Source organism: Oncorhynchus tshawytscha, unplaced genomic scaffold, assembly GCF_018296145.1.
Source record: "Oncorhynchus tshawytscha isolate Ot180627B unplaced genomic scaffold, Otsh_v2.0 Un_contig_8015_pilon_pilon, whole genome shotgun sequence".
Taxonomy (NCBI): Eukaryota; Metazoa; Chordata; class Actinopteri; order Salmoniformes; family Salmonidae; genus Oncorhynchus; species Oncorhynchus tshawytscha.
In genome coordinates, this window is record NW_024609251.1 from 52180 (window position 1) to 75310 (window position 23131).

The 23131-nt window shown below is 42.7% G+C and overlaps 1 protein-coding gene across 1 annotated transcript; it reads right to left on the reverse strand.

Moving 5' to 3' along the window:
- Nucleotides 1-262: 262 nt before the first annotated feature.
- Nucleotides 263-22262, reverse strand: LOC112239111 (zinc finger protein 436-like). The gene is made up of 2 exons (XM_042314626.1): nt 21524-22262; nt 263-1246 (listed from the first exon to the last, which is right to left on the reverse strand). Exons 1-2 carry the CDS (start codon nt 21990-21992, stop codon nt 357-359), a joined length of 1359 nt encoding a protein of 452 aa, XP_042170560.1. The 5' UTR covers nt 21993-22262; the 3' UTR covers nt 263-356.
- Between the last annotated feature and the right edge of the window lie 869 nt (nt 22263-23131).

Genomic DNA, 23131 nt, shown 5'->3' on the forward strand with positions numbered 1-23131 from the left:
AGGGAAACAATGGAGCAAAATGCATCACATCCAAATAGATTATCTGTAGTGCTGGAGGAATGACACACTCCGATAAACACACAAACACACACATAGCCAGAGTTTTAAAATGATGTTTTAATCACAGAGCAGTCTACATTAACACGGGCGTACTGTATATTTAAACTGAAATACTCCATATTCAATTCATGTTTTTCTAATAAAAACATACAAATCTATTTTTGTACAGTTCGATTTCATATGGCATAATCAAAAACACATTCTTCGTAAAAAATATAAGACAATGGGAGCACTGTAAGTTCTCTGATGATGTGATGTGAAATATCAATTTACAGGTCCTGGGAGCATTGGAAGGCTTATCTCCTGTGTGTGTCCTCATGTCTTTTCAGGTTCGCTAGTGAGGAAAATTTCTTTCTACACTGGGAGCAGTGGTAAGGCTTCTCCCCTGTGTGCAATCTCTTATGTTCTTTCAGGTGACTTAACTGGGCAAAACTCTTTCCACACTGAGAGCAGTGGTAAGGCTTCTCTCCGGTGTGTGTTCTTTGATGACGTTTCAGGTGACCTAACTGTGTAAAACGCTTTGCACACTGGGAGCAGTGGTATGGCTTTTCCCCTGTATGTATTCTCTCATGTTCTTTCAGGTCCCTTGACTGGTTAAAACTCTTTCCACACTGGGAGCAGTGGTGTGGCTTTTCCCCTGTATGTATTCTCTCGTGATCTTTCAGGTCCCTTGACTGGTTAAAACTCTTTCCACACTGGGAGCAGTGGTATGGCTTTTCTCCTGTATGTATTCTCTCGTGCATTTTCAGGGACCCTATCCGGGTAAAACTCTTTCCACACTGGGAGCAGCGATGATGAGTATTTCCTGTGTGTGTCCTCTCATGTCTTTTCAGGCTCGCTGACAAGGAAAAGTTCTTTCCACACTGGGAGCATTGGAAAGGTTTATCGCCTGTGTGCGTCTTCTCATGTATTTTCAGGCATCCTGATGAGGAAAATCTCTTTACACACAAGGAGCAGGGGTAAGGCTTGTCTCCTGTGTGCATTCTCTCATGCATTTTCAGGGACCCTATCCGGGTAAAACTCTTTCCACACTGGGAGCAGTGGTAAGGTTTATCACCTGTGTGTGTCCTCTCGTGTCTTTTCATGTTCCCTAACTGGGTAAAACTCTTCGCACACTGGGAGCAGTGGTATGGTCTTGCTGGTTTGGCCGTTTCTTCCTCTGGTTCCTCAGAGTCTGGTCTTTCTCCTGCCAAAAACAAACAAGGTGTTTATTTAATCATAGAGACATGAATGAAACTTCCACATGATTCCACATATTTATTCCACATATTTAATCCAAATCAGATACATTTTACAGTGTGGCTTTAGAGGAATTCTGGTAACTAGCATTAGTGCAATGACTGGAAGTCTACAGGTACAGTAGCATATGGTAAGGTACCTGTATTCCCAATCTGGCCCTCATACCATCACGGTCACCTAATCATCCCCAGTCTACAATTGGCTCATTCATCCCCCATCCTCTCCCCTGAAACTATTCCCCATTTCGTTGGTTTAAATGAGAATGTGTTCTCAGTCAACTTACCTGGTAAAATAAGGGTTAAATAAAATAAGGGTTAAATAAAATAAGGGTTAAATAAAATAAGGGTTAAATAAAATAGGGGTAAAATAAAATAAGGGTTAAATAAAATAGGGGTAAAATAAAATAAGGGTAAAATAAAAGAAAGAGGGAAAAAGAAAGACATCCAGTCATTTCACTAACACCTGTTATCATTGGCTCATAAAACAACCTCTTACGTTCCTTCCTACTGCACACAGACACCATAACAACGGTATCCAGGACTGACAGAAGGTCAGACACCATAACAACGGTATCCAGGACTGACAGAAAGTCAGAATCTCACGCTATTCCTACATTAAAAAACAACATATTCAATGTAGAACTTCACTAGAATGTCCATACAGGGGGATTCCTCACTACATGTCATCCTTCTACAGTAGAATGCCCATACAGGGGGATTCGTCACTACATGTCATCCTTCTACAGTAGAATGTCCATACAGGGGGATTCGTCACTACATGTCATCCTTCTACAGTAGAATGCCCATACAGGGGGATTCGTCACTACATGTCATCCTTCTACAGTAGAATGTCCATACAGGGGGATTCGTCACTACATGTCATCCTTCTACAGTAGAATGTCCATACAGGGGGATTCCTCACTACGTGTCATCCTTCTACAGTAGAATGTCCATACAGGGGGATTCGTCACTACATGTCATCCATCTACAGTACAGGGGGATTCCTCACTACGTGTCATCCATCTACAGTAGAATGTCCATACAGGGGGATTCCTCACTACGTGTCATCCATCTACAGTAGAATGTCCATACAGGGGGATGTCTCACTACGTGTCATCCTTCTACAGTAGAATGTCCATACAGGGGGATTCGTCACTAGAGCTTGTTCTTCTATATGGAGATGAGATGATAATGGAGCAATACAGAGCCTGTTCTTCTATTTACAGCCAAATTGAATTGCCTTGAGTTTTGTGTTTTTACAGTCTTGTAAAGACAGGGGTGTTTACCGGGACAGGCAATGTGACATGCATCACTTTATTAACAATTTATCAGCGCTGGTTAATAAAGTAGCTTTAAAAAAAGACTTTTCTGCTGCTTCCCCCACGGATCGGATAGGGTCCAACCAGGTCTATACGGAACCGAGACACAAATTTGGTTTGTTCAGGTTATGGACACACATTGAACATCCTTTGTTTTGTTTTGTTTTCTGAAATAAAAGGAGGAATTTCTTTTACATAAATTTATTAGTTAACGTTTTGAACTTTAAATTTCAACAGTTCCACCAACCATAAACCTGCATTGCTCCATTATCATCTCATCTCCATATAGAAGAACAGGCTCTGTATTGCTCCATTATCATCTCATCTCCATATAGAAGAACAGGCTCTGTATTGCTCCATTATCATCTCCATATAGAAGAACAGGCTCTGTATTGCTCCATTATCATCTCCATATAGAAGAACAGGCTCTGTATTGCTCCATTATCATCTCCATATAGAAGAACAGGCTCTGTATTGCTCCATTATCATCTCCATATAGAAGAACAGGCTCTGTATTGCACCATTATCATCTACATATAGAAGAACAGGCTCTGTATTGCTCCATTATCATCTCCATATAGAAGAACAGGCTCTGTATTGCTCCATTATCATCTCCATATAGAAGAACATGCTCTGTATTGCTCCATTATCATCTCCATATAGAAGAACAGGCTCTGTATTGCTCCATTATCATCTACATATAGAAGAACAGGCTCTGTATTGTTCCATTATCATCTACATATAGAAGAACAGGCTCTGTATTGCTCCATTATCATCTCCATATAGAAGAACAGGCTCTATATTGCTCCATTATCATCTCCATATAGAAGAACAGGCTCTGTATTGCTCCATTATCATCTCATCTCCATATAGAAGAACAGGCTCTGTATTGCTCCATTATAATCTCCATATAGAAGAACAGGCTCTGTATTGCTCCATTATCATCTCCATATAGAAGAACAGGCTCTGTATTGCTCCATTATCATCTCATCTCCATTAGAAGAACAGGCTCATCCATTATCATCTCCATATAGAAGAACAGGCTCTGTATTGCTCCATTATCATCTCCATATAGAAGAACAGGCTCTGTATTGCTCCATTATCATCTCATCTCCATAGAAGAACAGGCTCTGTATTGCTCCATTATCATCTCATCTCCATATAGAAGAACAGGCTCTGTATTGCTCCATTATCATCTCCATATAGAAGAACAGGCTCTGTATTGCTCCATTATCATCTCATCTCCATATAGAAGAACAGGCTCTGTATTGCTCCATTATCATCTCATCTCCATATAGAAGAACAGGCTCTGTATTGCTCCATTATCATCTCATCTCCATATAGAAGAACAGGCTCTGTATTGCTCCATTATCATCTCCACTAACCATAAACCCAATTCACATGGGATTTGCGGAATGTTGCCCGGAAAAAAAAGAATTGGGCAACGTTTATATGGTCCCCTTTCAACCAGCTTAACTTTTACCACATTCTGGTCAGCAATTGCCTTTAATATCGCCATCGATTAGCTGCAACTGAGCAAGAGACATTCAACCTTTGACCTTGTTGTTGCGATCGTTGTAAATGGTAAATAATTAGTCAATATTTAGCTTTTAAATGGTGTTAATTTAACTGTTATTCACGGTACATACATCTTTATGTGCACCCAATATCCTTATTAATTTGGGTTTCAAAACCTGAGGAAGTGGAAACTCAAATCACATTAGCTAGATCTCTAAATAATAATACTACTCCTAACAGGCCCATGGGGCGCCGGCCATGTCACCTTCATAATATATAAATCACATTAGCTAGATCTCTAAATAATAATACTACTCCTAACAGGCCCATGGGGCGCCGGCCATGTCACCTTCATAATATATAAATCACATTAGCTAGATCTCTAAATAATAATACTACTCCTAACAGGCCCATGGGGCGCCGGCCATGTCACCTTCATAATATATAAATCACATTAGCTAGATCTCTAAATAATAATACTACTCCTAACAGGCCCATGGGGCGCCGGCCATGTCACCTTCATAATATATAAATCACATTAGCTAGATCTCTAAATAATAATACTCCTAAATAATACTACTCCTAACAGTTTCATTACGGTAATGACAAGAGGGTTTCGTAACGGTAATGACAAGAGGGTTTCGTAGCGGTAATGACAAGAGGGTTTCGTAACGGTAATGACAAGAGGGTTGCATAGATTGCCTTCAAAAAACTGTACGAGAGATTCAGTAACCCAATACATCATCAGACTGTGTCATTTGTTAACACCAATTTCATAATAATAAAATCACTGATCTTAATGATGACCCCCTCTTGTCATTACCGTAACCTCTTATGTAAGTATTGTAATACCACGCATGTATTCAGATCCAGTCATCGTGGAGGTACTCAGATCCAGAGTCATCATAATATATATAAATCACATTCAGATCCAGAGTCATCGTACTGAGGAGCCATGTATTCAGATCCATAAGTCATCGTGGAGGTACTCAGATCCACAGTCATCGTGGAGGTAAACATTCAGATCCAGAGTCTATAACAGGCCCATGGAGGTCACTTCATAATATATAAATCCAGAGTCATAACAGATCCATGGATGTAAAAATCACAGAGTCATCAGATGGATGTACCCCTCAAATCCAGCTAGTCACTCCTCAGGCCCATTATGTACTTCAAATCCAGAGTCATCAGATCCATGGAGGTCACATAATATATAAATCACATTAGATCCAGAGTCATCGTGGAGGTACTCAGATCCAGAGTCATCGTGGAGGTACGGTAATCAGATCCAGAGTCATCGTGGAGGTACTCAGATCCAGAGTCATCGACTGGAGGTACATAATAATAAAATCAGATCCAGAGTCATCGTGGAGGTACACAGATCCAGAGTCATCGTGGAGGTACTCAGATCCAGAGTCATCGTGGAGGTACTCAGATCCAGAGTCATCGTGGAGGTACTCAGATCCAGAGTCATCGTGGAGGTACTCAGATCCAGAGTCATCGTGGAGGTACTCAGATCCAGAGTCATCGTGGAGGTACTCAGATCCAGAGTCATCGTGGAGGTCCTCAGATCCAGAGTCATCGTGGAGGTACTCAGATCCAGAGTCATCGTGGAGGTACTCAGATCCAGAGTCATCGTGGAGGTACTCAGATCCAGAGTCATCGTGGAGGTACTCAGATCCAGAGTCATCGTGGAGGTACTCAGATCCAGAGTCATCGTGGAGGTACTCAGATCCAGAGTCATCGTGGAGGTACTCAGATCCAGAGTCATCGTGGAGGTACTCAGATCCAGAGTCATCGTGGAGGTACTCAGATCCAGAGTCATCGTGGAGGTCCTCAGATCCAGAGTCATCGTGGAGGTACTCAGATCCAGAGTCATCGTGGAGGTACTCAGATCCAGAGTCATCGTGGAGGTACTCAGATCCAGAGTCATCGTGGAGGTACTCAGATCCAGAGTCATCGTGGAGGTCCTCAGATCCAGAGTCATCGTGGAGGTCCTCAGATCCAGAGTCATCGTGGAGGTACTCAGATCCAGAGTCATCGTGGAGGTCCTCAGATCCAGAGTCATCGTGGAGGTACTCAGATCCAGAGTCATCGTGGAGGTCCTCAGATCCAGAGTCATCGTGGAGGTCCTCAGATCCAGAGTTATCGTGGAGGTACTCAGATCCAGAGTCATTGTGGAGGTACTCAGATCCAGAGTCATCGTGGAGGTCCTCAGATCCAGAGTTATCGTGGAGGTACATCAAAACTATGAAATAACACATATGGAATCATGTAGTAACAAAAAAAAAAACGTGTTAAACAAATCCAGAATATCTTTTATAGTTGAGATTCTTCAAAAAGCCATCCTTTGCCTTGATGACAGATTTGCTTTACTCTTGGCATTCTGTTACTGTGGACGGGTCTCGGTCTGTTCGTACTTTATTATGTCAGTAGGTTTGTATCTTTAGTCGCATACGAGATCTCAGACAGAACGGGCACCATTTTGACGACACTTGGGTGAATGATGCGTCTTGCCGTAGAGATCTGGCATTTACATAATCACTAATGTGAACTGATGTACAGTCTAATCCTGTTCTGTACACCGGGTCATACTGTTCACCCAGTAACTAATGTGAACTGATGTACATGTAGTCTAATCCTGTTCTGTACACTGGGTCATACTGTTCACCCAGTAACTTAGACTGCAGTGATGTTGACATGCAATCAATGACGATACAGTCAGAATCTTTCTGGACTCCGTTTATTTATTTATTAGGTTCCCTGAATTAGCTGGTGCCGAGGCAGCGGCTGCTCTTCCTGGGGTCCAAAAAAGGAATCAAAACACAACAAACAAAACCCAGTACTACATTAACATCCAGAGACCCACACAGCTGAGTGCATTCGTCTCAAGATACCCAGGCAGACATATACCACAGTAGTATCACATACCCAGACAGACATATACCACAGTGGTATCACATACCCAGGCCCAGACAAACATATACCACAGTGGTAGCATACCCAGGCCCAGACAAACATATATACATACCCAGGCCCAGACAAACATATATAGCATACCCAGGCCCAGACAAACATATATCAGCATACCCAGGCCCAGACAAACATATATCACATACCCAGGCCCAGACAAACATATATAGCATACCCAGGCCCAGACAAACATATATAGCATACCCAGGCCCAGACAAACATATATCACATACCCAGGCCCAGACAAACATATATAGCATACCCAGGCCCAGACAAACATATATCACATACCCAGGCCCAGACAAACATATATCACATACCCAGACCCAGACAAACATATATAGCATACCCAGGCCCAGACAAACATATATCACATACCCAGGCCCAGACAAACATATATCACATACCCAGGCCCAGCCCAGACAAACATATATCACATACCCAGACCCAGACAAACATATATCACATACCCAGACCCAGACAAACATATATCACATACCCAGGCCCAGACAAACATATATCACATACCCAGCCCAGACAAACATATATCACATACCCAGGCCCAGACAAACATATATCACATACCCAGACCCAGACAAACATATATCACATACCCAGGCCCAGACAAACATATATCACATACCCAGGCCCAGACAAACATATATCACATACCCAGGCCCAGACAAACATATATCACATACCCAGGCCCAGACAAACATATATCACATACCCAGGCCCAGACAAACATATATCACATACCCAGGCCCAGACAAACATATATCACATACCCAGGCCCAGACAAACATATATCACATACCCAGGCCCAGACAAACATATATCACATACCCAGGCCCAGACAAACATATATCACATACCCAGGCCCAGACAAACATATATCACATACCCAAACCCAGACAAACATATATCACATACCCAGGCCCAGACAAACATATATCACATACCCAGGCCCAGACAAACATATATCACATACCCAGCCCAGACAAACATATATCACAGTGGTATCACAACCACCACATAATCACATAATCATATCATACAACATCTATTATAAAACAATGTCTCTCTTCACACTCTCCCGTCCCTCCGTAAGGTGTTCTTTTGTCTGGTTTTAATCTCTTTTTATTGTTATCTTGAGTTACCTGGGTGACAGACAGTTCTATTTAATACGGTCTATCTTGAGTTACCTGGGTGACAGAGAGTTCTATTTAATACGGTCTATCTTGAGTTACCTGGGTAACAGAGAGTTCTATTTAATACGGTCTATCTTGAGTTACCTGGGTGACAGAGAGTTCTATTTAATACGGTCTATCTTGAGTTACCTGGGTGACAGAGAGTTCTATTTAATACGGTCTATCTTGAGTTACCTGGGTGACAGAGAGTTCTATTTAATACAGGTCTATCTTGAGTTACCTGGGTGACAGAGAGTTCTATTTAATACGGTCTATCTTGAGTTACCTGGGTAACAGAGAGTTCTATTTAATACGGTCTATCTTGAGTTACCTGGGTAACAGAGAGTTCACATACCCCCCAGTATATCACATACCCAGAGCAGGTCACAGCTGTAATCGACAGCTATCTACAAAAAGTATTAACTTATGGGGGCTGAATAATTTTGCACCTCAGTTTTTGATTTGTTCAAAAAGTTTGAAATACAGAGATGTTCCACTTCATGATTTAATGTTGTTGATTCTTCACAAAAAAATACAGTTTTATATCTTTATCTTGAGTTACCTGGGTGACAGAGAGTATTTAAAATTTCTTGAGTTACCAAAGTTCGGTCTATCTTGAGTTACCTGGGTGACAGCAGTTCTATTTAAGTCTATCTTGAGTTACCTGGGTGACAGAGAGTTCTATTTAATACGGTCTATCTTGAGTTACCTGGGTGACAGAGAGTTCTATTTAATACGGTCTATCTTGAGTTACCTGGGTGACAGAGAGTTCTATTTAATACGGTCTATCTTGAGTTACCTGGGTGACAGAGAGTTCTATTTAATACGGTCTATCTTGAGTTACCTGGGTGACAGAGAGTTCTATTTATCTTGAGTTACCTGGGTGACAGAGAGTTCTATTTAATACGGTCTATCTTGAGTTACCTGGGTGACAGAGAGTTTCTTGAGTTACCTGGGTGACAGAGAGTTCTATTTAATACTGTCTATCTTGAGTTACCTGGGTGACAGAGAGTTCTATTTAATACGGTCTATCTTGAGTTACCTGGGTGACAGAGAGTTCTATTTAATACGGTCTATCTTGAGTTACCTGGGTGACAGAGAGTTCTATTTAATACGGTCTATCTTGAGTTACCTGGGTGACAGAGAGTTCTATTTAATACGGTCTATCTTGAGTTACCTGGGTGACAGAGAGTTCTATTTAATACGGTCTATCTTGAGTTACCTGGGTGACAGAGAGTTCTATTTAATACGGTCTATCTTGAGTTACCTGGGTGACAGAGAGTTCTATTTAATACGGTCTATCTTGAGTTACCTGGGTGACAGAGAGTTCTATTTAATACGGTCTATCTTGAGTTACCTGGGTGACAGAGAGTTCTATTTAATACGGTCTATCTTGAGTTACCTGGGTGACAGAGAGTTCTATTTAATACGGTCTATCTTGAGTTACCTGGGTGACAGAGAGTTCTATTTAATACGGTCTATCTTGAGTTACCTGGGTGACAGAGAGTTCTATTTAATACGGTCTATCTTGAGTTACCTGGGTGACAGAGAGTTCTATTTAATACGGTCTATCTTGAGTTACCTGGGTGACAGAGAGTTTATTTAATACGGTCTATCTTGAGTTACCTGGGTGACAGAGAGTTCTATTTAATACGGTCTATCTTGAGTTACCTGGGTGACAGAGAGTTCTATTTAATACGGTCTATCTTGAGTTACCTGGGTGACAGAGAGTTCTATTTAATACGGTCTATCTTGAGTTACCTGGGTGACAGAGAGTTCTATTTAATACGGTCTATCTTGAGTTACCTGGGTAACAGAGAGTTCTACTTAATACGGTCTATCTTGAGTTACCTGGGTGACAGAGAGTTCTATTTAATACGGTCTATCTTGAGTTACCTGGGTGACAGAGAGTTCTATTTAATACGGTCTATCTTGAGTTACCTGGGTGACAGAGAGTTCTACTTAATACGGTCTATCTTGAGTTACCTGGGTGACAGAGAGTTCTACTTAATACGGTCTATCTTGAGTTACCTGGGTGACAGAGAGTTCTATTTAATACGGTCTATCTTGAGTTACCTGGGTGACAGAGAGTTCTATTTAATACGGTCTATCTTGAGTTACCTGGGTGACAGAGAGTTCTATTTAATACGGTCTATCTTGAGTTACCTGGGTGACAGAGAGTTCTATTTATACGGTCTATCTTGAGTTACCTGGGTGACAGAGAGTTCTATTTAATACTGTCTATCTTGAGTTACCTGGGTGACAGAGAGTTCTATTTAATACGGTCTATCTTGAGTTACCTGGGTGACAGAGTTCTATTTAATACTGTCTATCTTGAGTTACCTGGGTGACAGAGAGTTCTATTTAATACGGTCTATCTTGAGTTACCTGGGTGACAGAGTTCTATTTAATACTGTCTATCTTGAGTTACCTGGGTGACAGAGTTCTATTTAATACGGTCTATCTTGAGTTACCTGGGTGACAGAGTTCTATTTAATACGGTCTATCTTGAGTTACCTGGGTGACAGAGTTCTATTTAATACGGTCTATCTTGAGTTACCTGGGTGACAGAGAGTTCTATTTAATACTGTCTATCTTGAGTTACCTGGGTGACAGAGAGTTCTATTTAATACGGTCTATCTTGAGTTACCTGGGTGACAGAGAGTTCTATTTAATACTGTCTATCTTGAGTTACCTGGGTGACAGAGAGTTCTATTTAATACGGTCTATCTTGAGTTACCTGGGTGACAGAGAGTTCTATTTAGTCATGGTTCTATTTAATACGGTCTATCTTGAGTTACCTGGGTGACAGAGAGTTCTATTTAATACTGTCTATCTTGAGTTACCTGGGTGACAGAGTTCTATTTAATACTGTCTATCTTGAGTTACCTGGGTGACAGAGAGTTCTATTTAATACGGTCTATCTTGAGTTACCTGGGTGACAGAGTTCTATTTAATACTGTCTATCTTGAGTTACCTGGGTGACAGAGTTCTATTTAATACGGTCTATCTTGAGTTACCTGGGTGACAGAGTTCTATTTAATACGGTCTATCTTGAGTTACCTGGGTGACAGAGAGTTCTATTTAATACTGTGCTTTTCTTAGCCTCTGTTCTGGACCTGGGACTGTGAAGAGACCACTGGTTGCATGTCTTGTGTTGAACCCATGAATGTTCAAACAGTGTGCTAACTGGTTGAAACAGACAGTCGTTACATTCAACACCTCACACAAAAGACCAATAGTGATGCAGTCAATCTCGCCTCAACTTTGAGCCAGGAGAGATTAACATGTCATGTCATTGTCATTCTCCCTCCTTGTACATCTAAGTGCTGTCGGTGCCTCCTCCGACAGGTCGACTTTCGGCTACATTTACCTTACCTCTCCAACAGTATCTTTGCCTTTAGCTTGTTGACTAGTTACACAAATTAACTCAATGAAACAAAACAACAAAATTCAAGAGGTTTCAAAGTTAGAATAAAACAAAGATATAAAATCTAATAATCGACCATTTGAATTTGACCCAAATCATAAAACTAATGTCCAAGGGTTCACTCTTCAATCAATTATAATCCATAGATCACAATAAAATACAAATTTTAAAATCTGATTTTAGACTAGATTGTACAAACTCCTCCCATCCTTGCTCCTTACTGGCTAGCCACACCTGAAAGGGGTGGGGCTAGCCATTTAAATGCCCACATCTGCAGTCATCAGTCCTCTTTCAACCAAACCAGAATGGAACCCTAGGGATGTGTTATTGACTGTGACTATGGACCAGCATGGAACCCTAGAGATGTGTTATTGACTGTGACTATGGACCAGCATGGAACCCTAGAGATGTGTTATTGACTGTGACTATGGACCAGCATGGAACCCTAGAGATGTGTTATTGACTGTGACTATGGACCAGCATGGAACCCTAGAGATGTGTTATTGACTGTGACTATGGACCAGCATGGAACCCTAGAGATGTGTTATTGACTGTGACTATGGACCAGCATGGAACCCTAGAGATGTGTTATTGACTGTGACTATGGACCAGCATGGAACCCTAGAGATGTGTTATTGACTGTGACTATGGACCAGCATGGAACCCTAGAGATGTGTTATTGACTGTGACTATGGACCAGCATGGAACCCTAGAGATGTGTTATTGACTGTGAGTATGGACCAGCATGGAATGCTAGATACAGTTGAGGTCGTAAGTTTTTCAACCACTCCACACATTTATTGTTAACAAACTATAGTTTTGGCAAGTCAGTTAGGACATCTACTTTGTGCATGACACAAGTAATTTTTCCAACATTTGTTTACAGACAGATTATTTCACTTATAATTCACTGTATCACAATTCAGTGGGTCAGAAGTTTACATACACTAAGTTGACTTTGCCTTTAAAAAGCTTGGAAAATTCCAGAAAATGATGTCATGGCTTTAGAAGCTTCTGATAGACTAATTTACATCATTTTTGTCAATTGGAGGTGTACCTGTGGATGTATTTCAAGGCCTACCTTCAAACTCAGTGCCTCTTTGCTTGACATCATGAGAAAATCAAAAGAAATCAGCCAAGACCTCAGAAAAAAATTGTAGACCTCCACAAGTCTGGTTCATCCGTGGGAGCAATTTCCAAACGCCTGAAGGTACCACGTTCATCTGTACAAACAACAGTACGCAAGTATAAACACCATGGGACCATGCAGCCGTCATACCGCTCAGGAAGGAGACGCGAGATGAACGTACTTTGGTGCGAAAAGTGCAAATCAATCCCAGAACAACAGCAAAGGACCTTGTGAAGATGCTGGATGAAACAGGTACAAAAGTATCTAAATCCACAGGAAAACGAGTTCTATATTGACATAACCTGAAAGGCCGCTCAGCAAGGAAGAAGACACTGCTCCAAAACTGCCATAAAAAAGCCAGACTACGGTTTGCAACTGCACATGGGGACAAAGATCGTACTTTTTGGAGAAATGTCCTCTGGTCTGATGAAACAAAAATAGAACTGTTTGGCCATAATGACCATCATTATTTTTGGAGGAAAAAGGGGGAGGCTTGCAAGCCGAAGAACACCATCCCAACTGTGAAGCACGGGGTGACAGCATCATGTTGTGGGGGTGCTTTGCAGCAGGAGGGACTGTTGCACTTCACTAAATAAATGGCATCAGGAGGAAGGAAAATTATATGGATATATTGAAACAGCATCTCATGACATCAGTCAGGAAGTTAAAGCTTGGTTGCAAACGGGTCTTCCAAATGGACAATGGTCCCAAGCACACTTCCAAAGTTGTGGCAAAATTACTTAACTGGACAACAAAGTCAAGGTATTGGAGTGGCCATCACAAAGCCCTGACCTCAATCCTATAGAAAATGTGTGGGCAGAACTGAAAAAGAGTGTGCGAGCAAGGAGGCCTACAAACCTGACCCAGTTACACCATCTCTGTCAGGAGGAATGGGCCAAAATTCACCCAACTTATTGTGGGAAGCTTGTGGAAGGCTACCCAAAATGTTTGACCCAAATTAAACAATTTAAAGACAATGCTACCAAATACTATTTGAGTGTATGTAAACTCCTGACCCACTGGGAATGTGAAGAAAGAAATAAAAGCGTAAATAAATAATTCTCTCTTCTATTATTCTGACATTTCACATTCTTAACTGACCTGACTTAACTGATCCTAACTGACCTAAGACAGGGCATTTTTACAAGGATTTAATGTCAGGAATTGTGAAAAACTGAGTTTAAATATATTTGGCTAAGGTGTATGTTAGTAAGGTTTCATATCAACAATTTGATTTATATTTTTGAGTAAGGTTTCATGTAAAAAAAATATATATTTATGTGAGTAAGGTTTCATAAAAACAATATGACTTCAAGTTGCATAAACAAAAACACAAATGATCAGTCAAAAACACAAGTCAGAACACAGCCTCTCTATTCTCTCATGTGATTTCAGGTCCTCTGACTGAGAAAATGTCTTTCCACATTGAGAACAGTGGAAAGGCTTCTCTCCTGAATGTGTTCTTTCATGTGATTTCAGGTGCTTTAACTGGTTAAAACTCTTCCCACATTGGGAGCAGTGGTAAGACTTCTTTCCAGAGTGTATTCTGTTATGTATTTTCAGGCTCCCTAACTGGGTGAAACTCTTTCCACACTGAGAACATTGGTAAGGTTTTTCTCCTGTGTGTATTCTCTCATGCCTTTTCATGTTAACTAACAAGGTAAAACTCTTTCCACATTGGGAACATTGGAATGGCTTTTCTCCTGTGTGTGTCCTCTCATGCCTTTTCATGTTAACTAACACGGTAAAACTCTTTCCACATTGGGAACATTGGAAAGGCTTTTCTCCCGTGTGTGTCCTCTCATGCTCTTTAAGGTTCCGTAACTTCATAAAACTCTTTCCACAATGGGAACAGTGGTGTCGTCTTGCTGGTTTGGGAGTCTCTGGTTCTGGTTTCCCTGAAGGACTCTTCCCGCTATCGGAGAATCTCTTCCTACTGGAGTGAGAATCTGGTCTCTTTCCTGCCAAAGACATATTATTGTGTTAAACAAAGACCTGAATGAAACCTGAAACATGATACAACTTCATTTCTATTAGGGTTGCAAAAACCCAGGTAGCTTTTCACAAAAATCCCAAGTTTTCCAGATATCCTGGTTGGAGGTAGAGGTCTTCACGGGTCCAAAAAGTTGGACCTGTTCCGAAAGGGACCTGGGGGTTCTACCACCCGGATCCAAAAGGGACCTGGGGTTCTACCACCCGGATCCGAAAGGGACCTGGGGTTCTACCACCCGGATCCGAACGGGACCTGGGGTTCTACCACCCGGATCCGAACGGGACCTGGGGTTCTACCACCCGGATCCTAAAGGGACCTGGGGTTCTACCACCCGGTTCCGAAAGGGACCTGGGGTTCTACCACCCGGATCCGAACGGGACCTGGGGTTCTACCACCCGGATCCGAACGGGACCTGGGGTTCTACCACCCGGATCCTAAAGGGACCTGGGGTTCTACCACCCGGATCCGAAGGGGACCTGGGGTTCTACCACCCGGATCCAAAAGGGACCTGGGGTTCTACCACCCGGATCCGAAAGGGACCTGGGGTTCTACCACCCGGATCCGAACGGGACCTGGGGTTCTACCACCCGGATCCGAACGGGACCTGGGGTTCTACCACCCGGATCCTAAAGGGACCTGGGGTTCTACCACCCGGATCCGAACTAACAAAAAGCAGGGACCTGGGGTTCTACTTTATTATCAGCTGACCGGATCCGGAACGGGACCTGGGGACCTGCCCGGGTACAGGGACCTGGGGTTCTACCCGGATCAAATAAGAACGGGACCTGGGTTCTACCAAAACCAGGGGACCTAAAGGGACCTGGGGTTCTACCACCCGGATCAGGCTGGGAGTGGGACCTGGGGTTCTACCACCCGATCCGAATTCGGGACCTGGGGTTCTACCACCCGGATCAAACGGGACCTGGGGTTCTACCACCCGGATCCTAAAGGGACCTGGGGTTCTCGGGACCTGGGGTTCTACCACCCGGATCCTAAAGGGACCTGGGGTTCTACCACCCGGATCCGAAGGGACCTGGGGTTCTACCACCCGGATCCGAACGGGACCTGGGGTTCTACCACCCGGATCCTAAAGGGACCTGGGGTTCTACCACCCGGATCCGAACTAACAAAAAGCAGCAGGAAAGTTGTATTTTGTTAAAACTACTTTATTATCTGAAGCTGACAAAGTAGGAGAAGAGCGGGAGAGGGGCCGTACTATGAAAGCCCGGGCTACAGTAGACTAATAGCTACCATTACTAGGTTATTTATCAAATAAGATTACGTAGTACCTGTCTTGGACTAAAAACCAGGGAGAAACTAGTTAAGCTACATAGCTAAGGTTAGCTAGCTACTCTAATTCAGGCTGGGAGTGCATACGCTTTCCGATCCCAGTTACAAACAACAACAACTCCATTCAGACTATTAGGTAGCAGTCTACCTGTTGGCTTTTGGTCGTTGCAGACTATCCTTCTCCTTGACCTTTTATTCCGTCATTTTAATTCCATCTTCTATTAATGAATCCATTTTGCTGTTTGCCTACAATCCTTAGTGACTCGACCAGCCACTACTGAAGTGCTTTAGTAGAAGAAAGAGATGAACTGAACGTTGATCCTCCCCATCGGGCTTCTGTTTTCCAAACTGAGTTCCTGATTGGTTAACATGTTGTGCAGAAGGCCGTGCCACGGGAGGAAAACGCAAGGTCGTGTGTCTCCTAACTTTTGCCACACAGAGAGGATCTGTAGCCTAGCGCTGCTTTGATGACTTGTGATTGGACAACAACAAGCTTCATGTGCAATGCTCCACTTGAAAAGCAAAGAGCAGCCACGTTCAGATCTGTACGGGCCCTTCTCTCTCTACTGCAGAAGCCACGTTCAGATCTGTACGGGCCCTTCTCTCTCTACTGCAGAAGTCACGTTCAGATCTGTACGGGCCCTTCTCGCTCTACTGCAGAAGTCACGTTCAGATCTGTATGGGCCCCTCTCTCTCTACTGCAGAAGTCACGTTCAGATCTGTCACGGGCCCTTCTCTCTCTACTGCAGAAGCCACGTTCAGATCTGTACGGGCCCTTCTCTCTCTACTGCAGAAGTCACGTTCAGATCTGTACGGGCCCTTCTCTCTCTACTGCAGAAGTCACGTTCAGATCTGTACGGGCCCTTCTCTCTCTACTGCAGAAGCCACGTTCAGATCTGTATGGGCCCTTCTCTCTCTACTGCAGAAGTCACGTTCAGATCTGTACGGGCCCTTCTCTCTCTACTGCAGAAGTCACGTTCAGATCTGTACGGGCCCTTCTCTCTCTACTGCAGAAGTCACGTTCAGATCTGTACGGGCCCTTCTCTCTCTACTGCAGAAGTCACGTTCAGATCTGTATGGGCCCTTCTCTCTCTACTGCAGAAGTCACGTTCAGTCTAGAATACCAGGACACCCGAGACCCGAATCATTTTAGATCCAACCCAAAACAACATCTAGAATACCAGGACACCCGAGACCCGAATCATTTTAGATCCAACCCAAAACATTATCTAGAATACCAGGACACCCGAGACCCGAATAATTTTAGATCCAACACAAAATATTATCTAGAATACCAGGACATCCGAGTCCCGAATCATTTTAGATCCAACCCAAAACATTATCTAGAATACCAGGACACCCGAGACCCGAATCATTTTAGATCCAACACAAAACATTATCTAGAATACCAGGATTGTGTATTCGGGAACAGTTGGAGCTGCAGAGACCTCTGATTCCGGGAATCTTTCAACTGGGTTTGCTTTCATGGATTGTCATGTTTACAGGCTGAGCAGAGCTCTATAATACTAGATAATGTCATGTTTATAGGCTGAGCAGAGCTCTATAATACTAGATAATGTCATGTTTATAGGCTGAGCAGAGCTCTATAATAATAGATAATGTCATGTCTTTAGGTTGAGCAGAGCTCGAAAATAATAGATAATGTCATGTTTATAGGCTGAGCAGAGCTCTATCATAGATAATGTCATGTTTATAGGCTGAGCAGAGCTCTATAACAATAGATAATGTCATGTTTATAGGCTGAGCAGAGCTCTATATCATAGATGTCATGTTTATAGGCTGAGCAGAGCTCTATAACAATAGACAATGTCATGTTTATAGGTTGAGCAGAGCTCTATCATAGATAATGTCATGTTTATAGGCTGAGCAGAGCTCTATAACAATAGATAATGTCATGTTTATAGGCTGAGCAGAGCTCTATAATACTAGATAATGTCATGTTTATAGGCTGAGCAGAGCTCTATAATAATAGATAATGTCATGCTTATAGGCTGAGCAGAGCTCGAAAAGAATAGATATTGTCATGTTTATAGGCTGATCAGAGTTCAATATTAACAGATATTGTCATGTTTATAGGCTGAGCAGAGCTCTACAATAATATTCAGAATAAAAATATAAAACAACATGTAAAGTGTTGGCCCCATGTTTCATGAGCTGAAATTAAAGATCCCAGAATGTTTTGCCATTTGCTAATGAGCTGAATGTTGAGACAATTTTACATCCCAGTTCGTTAACATTTCTCCTTTGCCAAGATAATCCATCCATCTGACAGGTATAGCTGATTAAACGGCTTGATCATTACACACGTGCACCTTGTGCTGCGGACGATAAAAGGCCACTGTAAAATGTGCAGTTTTGTCACACAACACAATGCCACAAATGTCTCAAGTTTTGAGGGAGCGTGTAATTGGCATGCTGACTGCAGGAATATCCACAAGAGCTATTGCCAGAGAATTTGGCAGTACGTCCAACTAGCCTCACAACCACAGACCACGTGTAACCACGCCAGCCGAGGACTTCTTCACCTGCGGGATTGTCTGAGACCGGCCACCTGGAGAGCTTATGAAACTGATGAGTATTTCTGTCTGTAATAAAGCCCTTTTGTGGGGAAAACTCATTCTGATTGGCTGGGCCTGGCTCCTAAGTGGGTGGGCCTATGCACTCCAGGCCCACCTATGGCTGTGCCCCTGCCCAGTCATGTGGAATCCATAGATTAGGGCCTAATTAATTTATTTCAACTAACTGATTTCCTTATGTGAACTATAACTCAGTAAATTCCAAGTGCTTTGAAAGGCTGGTCATGGCTCACATCAACACCATCATCCCAGAAACCCTAGACCCACTCCAATTTGCATACCACCCCAACAAATGCACAGATGATGCAATCTCTATTGCACTCCACACTGCTCTTTCCCCACCTGGACAAAAGGAACACCTATGTGAGAATACTATTTATGGACTACAGCTCAGCGTTCAATACCATAGTGCCCTCAAAGTTCATCAATAAGCTAAGGACCCTGGGACTAAACACCTCCCTCTGCAACTGGATCCTGGACTTCCTGATGGGCCACCCCCAGGTGGTAAGGGTAGGTAACAACACATCCGCCACGCTGATCCTCAACACAGGGGCCCCTCAGGGGTGTGTGCTCAGCCTCCTCCTGTACTCCCTGTTCACTCATGACTGCATGGCCAGGCACAACTCCAACACCATCATTTATTTTTCGATGGTAGGCCTGATCACTGACAACAACGAGACAGCCCATAGGGAGGAGGTCAGAGACCTGTCCATGTGGTGCCAGGACAACAACCTTTCCCTCAACGTGATCAAGACAAAGGAGATGATTATGGACTACAGGAAAAAGAGGACCGAGCACACCCCATTCTCATCGATGGGACTGCAGTGGAGCAGGTTGAGAGCTTCAAGTTCCTTGGTTTTCCACATCACCAACAAACTAACATGGTCCAAGCACACCAAGGCACCTGTGAAGAGGGCACGGTAAAACCTATTCCCCCTCAGGAGACTGAAAATATTTGGCATAGGTCCTCAGATCCTCAAAAGATCCTACAGCATCACTGCCTGGTACGGCAACTGCTCGGCCTCCGACTGCAAGGCACGACAGAGGGTAGTGCGAACGGCCCAGTAAATCACTGGGACCAAGCTTCCTGCCATCCAGGACCTCTATACTAGGTGGTGTCAGAGGAAGGCCGTAAAAAATGTCAAAAACTCCACCCATCCTAATCATAGACTGTTCTCTCTGCTACCGCACGGCAAGCAGGACCGGAGCGCCAAGTCTAGGTCCAAGAGGCTTCTAAACAGCTTCAACCCCCAGGCCCCACTATAGGTAGGTGTTATAACAACTGGGATATCTTATAACACTATAGGTAGGTGTTATAACAGGTAGGATACCTAACAACACTACAGGTGTTATAACAGGTGGGATATCTAACAACACTACAGGTGTTATAACAGGTGCTCATGTCAAAATTAGGGGATATCCTTCTTTAAGTGAAGGGGTTGCTCTTTGCTATAACACAAACTCCAGATTGTGGCTTTATGTGAATTAAATGGGGTTTATACACCCATGTTTATTGACAACCCCTACTTAACCCCTACTGCTTTCACCTATACAATAGGTGGTCCTAGTAAATAATGAAAGTTACCAGCACAGCACACCCACTGACGATACATTAGAATTAACTTATTATCATTACCGAAATGAAGGTTCTCATTACCGAAACGAGCCTAAAAATGATGCGGTAATGAGAAATGTGTGTTTTAGTAAAGAGAGGCCCTCAGCTTCATCTGGAAGAAATAGGGGACAGACATTATGAGTCAGCAAACTATTGACCACATCACTAAAGCCCATTCATGCCTCCATGTTGGTAAGGTAATGGTTCTCTAAGTGTTTACCACATCATTAAAGCCCAACATCTCCATGTTGGTAAGGTAATGGTTCTCTAAGTGTTTACCACATCACTAAAGCCCATTCATACCTCCATGTTGATAAGGTAATGGTTCTCTAAGTGTTGACCACATCACTAAAGCCCATTCATGTCTCCATGTTGGTAAGGTAATGGTTCTCTAAGTGTTTACCACATCACTAAAGCCCATTCATGCCTCCATGTTGGTAAGGTAATGGTTCTCTAAGTGTAAAGACCATTCATACCTCCATGTTGGTAAGGTAATGGTTCCCAGTGTTGACCACACCATAAAGCCCAACATCTCCATGTTGGTAAGGTAATGGTTCTCTAAGTGTTGACCACATCACTAAAGCCCATTCATGTCTCCATGTTGGTAAGGTAATGGGTCTCTAAGTGTTTACCACATCACTAAAGCCCATTCATGTCTCCATGTTGGTAAGGTAATGGTTCTCTAAGTGTTTACCACATCACTAAAGCCCATTCATGTCTCCATGTTGGTAAGGTAATGGTTCTCTAAGTGTTTACCACATCACTAAAGCCCATTCATGTCTCCATGTTGATAAGGTAATGGGTCTCTTAAGTTTTTCCCAATCCAATCTTTTTTGTCATTTCGGTAATGTCAAGGTCAAGTGTCGTAAAGGGGTGTTTGAGAATAAGATCCTCATTCTGAATGCATAAGGGAAAAATGTTAACGAACTTGTGCTCATCTCAGGGCTCCTCCACTAGATGATGCATCATGGGTGAATAAAACTGAATAAAAATATTGGAGTTTTTACAGCAACTTGAACAAGTGTTACGGCAATGAGAAATACGTCCACTTACACGTTTTTATACAAATATTAGTCACTTTTAAATTTCAATACCTCATCTTCAAACATGTGACCGAACAATCTTCAAGGACTGAAGAGTTTGTGCCCCCCGTTTTTAAGACACTACTTACTGGTGTTACTCAGATCTCCCGTCTCCTCTTCCTCCTCTTTCAACGTGACAGTAATCTGCCCCTCCTCTTCTTCCTCTTTCAACGTGACAGTAATCTGCCCCTCCTCTTCCTCCTCTTTCAACGTGACAGTAATCTGCCCCTCCTCTTCTTCCTCTTTCAACGTGACAGTAATCTCCCCCTCCATCTTCACTCCAAAAACGTCTTCCTCCTCTTGTTTAACAGTAACAGCCTCCTCTTCTTTCACTCTGAAAGCTTCTTTCTCTTCTTTCACAGTAATATCCTCCTCCTCCTCTTCTTTCACTGTAACTTCCTCCTCCTCCTCTTTCACTCTGAAAGCTTCATTCGCTTCTTCTTTCACAGTAACAGACTCATCCTCTACTTCTTGTTTAACTGTGACAGCCTCTTCTTCTTTCTCCGTCCAGCAGACCCCCTCTTCTTCAGCAGGAGTGGAGTAGCTAAGTGAACTCATGGTCGGGGATGTTAACTAGCTAGCTACTTAGCATTAGCAATTAGCCTCGTGCAAAACTAACTTAGCCAGCCAGCTACCTGACAAACAACGTAAATATTAACGTTACATTAAATGGGCCAACAAATAGACACGGCAGAAGTATGTTTAAAACACAGTGACTGTTTTCGATAATGTTGGATACGGAGGTGGCCGACGAACGGTTGTTACTGTTGATGAAGTGTCCCGTCCACTACATTATACGTCACACGAGAAGTATCGCCTGAAATCTGCACATCGCCATCTGCTGACTGGAGTGGGTAACGCAGTTGTATTTATTTGTTTCATAGAAGTGTAATATTTTATGTAAACGTACAGAGACGCGTGTGTTCATGAATTAGTGCAGATTTTGTAAAGAGGGAATTTAAATACTATAAGACACAACAGTAGTAGGTCTGATTACCAACAATGACGAGACATCAACAAAGCTGGGACCGAGAGACTGAAAAACAGCTTCTATCTCAAGGCCATCACTGTGTTTTTAAAAATCTATCACTGAGCTGGTTACCACCCGGTTACTCAACCCTGCACCTAAGAGGCTGCCGGCCTATGTACATAGACATGGAATCACTGGTCACTTTAATCATGTTTACATACTGTTTTACTCACTTCATATGCATATACTGTATTCTACTGTATTTTAGTCAATGCCACATTGCTCATCATAATATTTATATATTTCTAAATTCCATTATTTTACTTTTAGATGTGTGTGTATTGTTGTGAATCGTTAGATACTACTGCACTGTTGGAGCTAGGAACACAATCATATCGCTACACCCGCAATAACATCGGCTAAATATGTGTATGTGGCCAATACAATTGGATTTGATTTTAAAGAGCATCTGTATGAGCATTTAAGCCCTAGTTCATGCAGCGCTCTATCGCCGCACTTTCTCTTAGGAAAGATTAGCGATAGAGTGGCCTTTCGGCTCAAACTGAATTATTCCACTGTTCAGTCGTTTGCAACATACTTCAGTCTGAGACTGACATCATTGAAGTCGATTGTTGTGACGTCTAAATGAGGGGTGTTGCAGAAAACAAAGTAATCAACGATTGGCTCATCCTCAACCAATCAGAGTAACAACGGCAGACGAACCGTC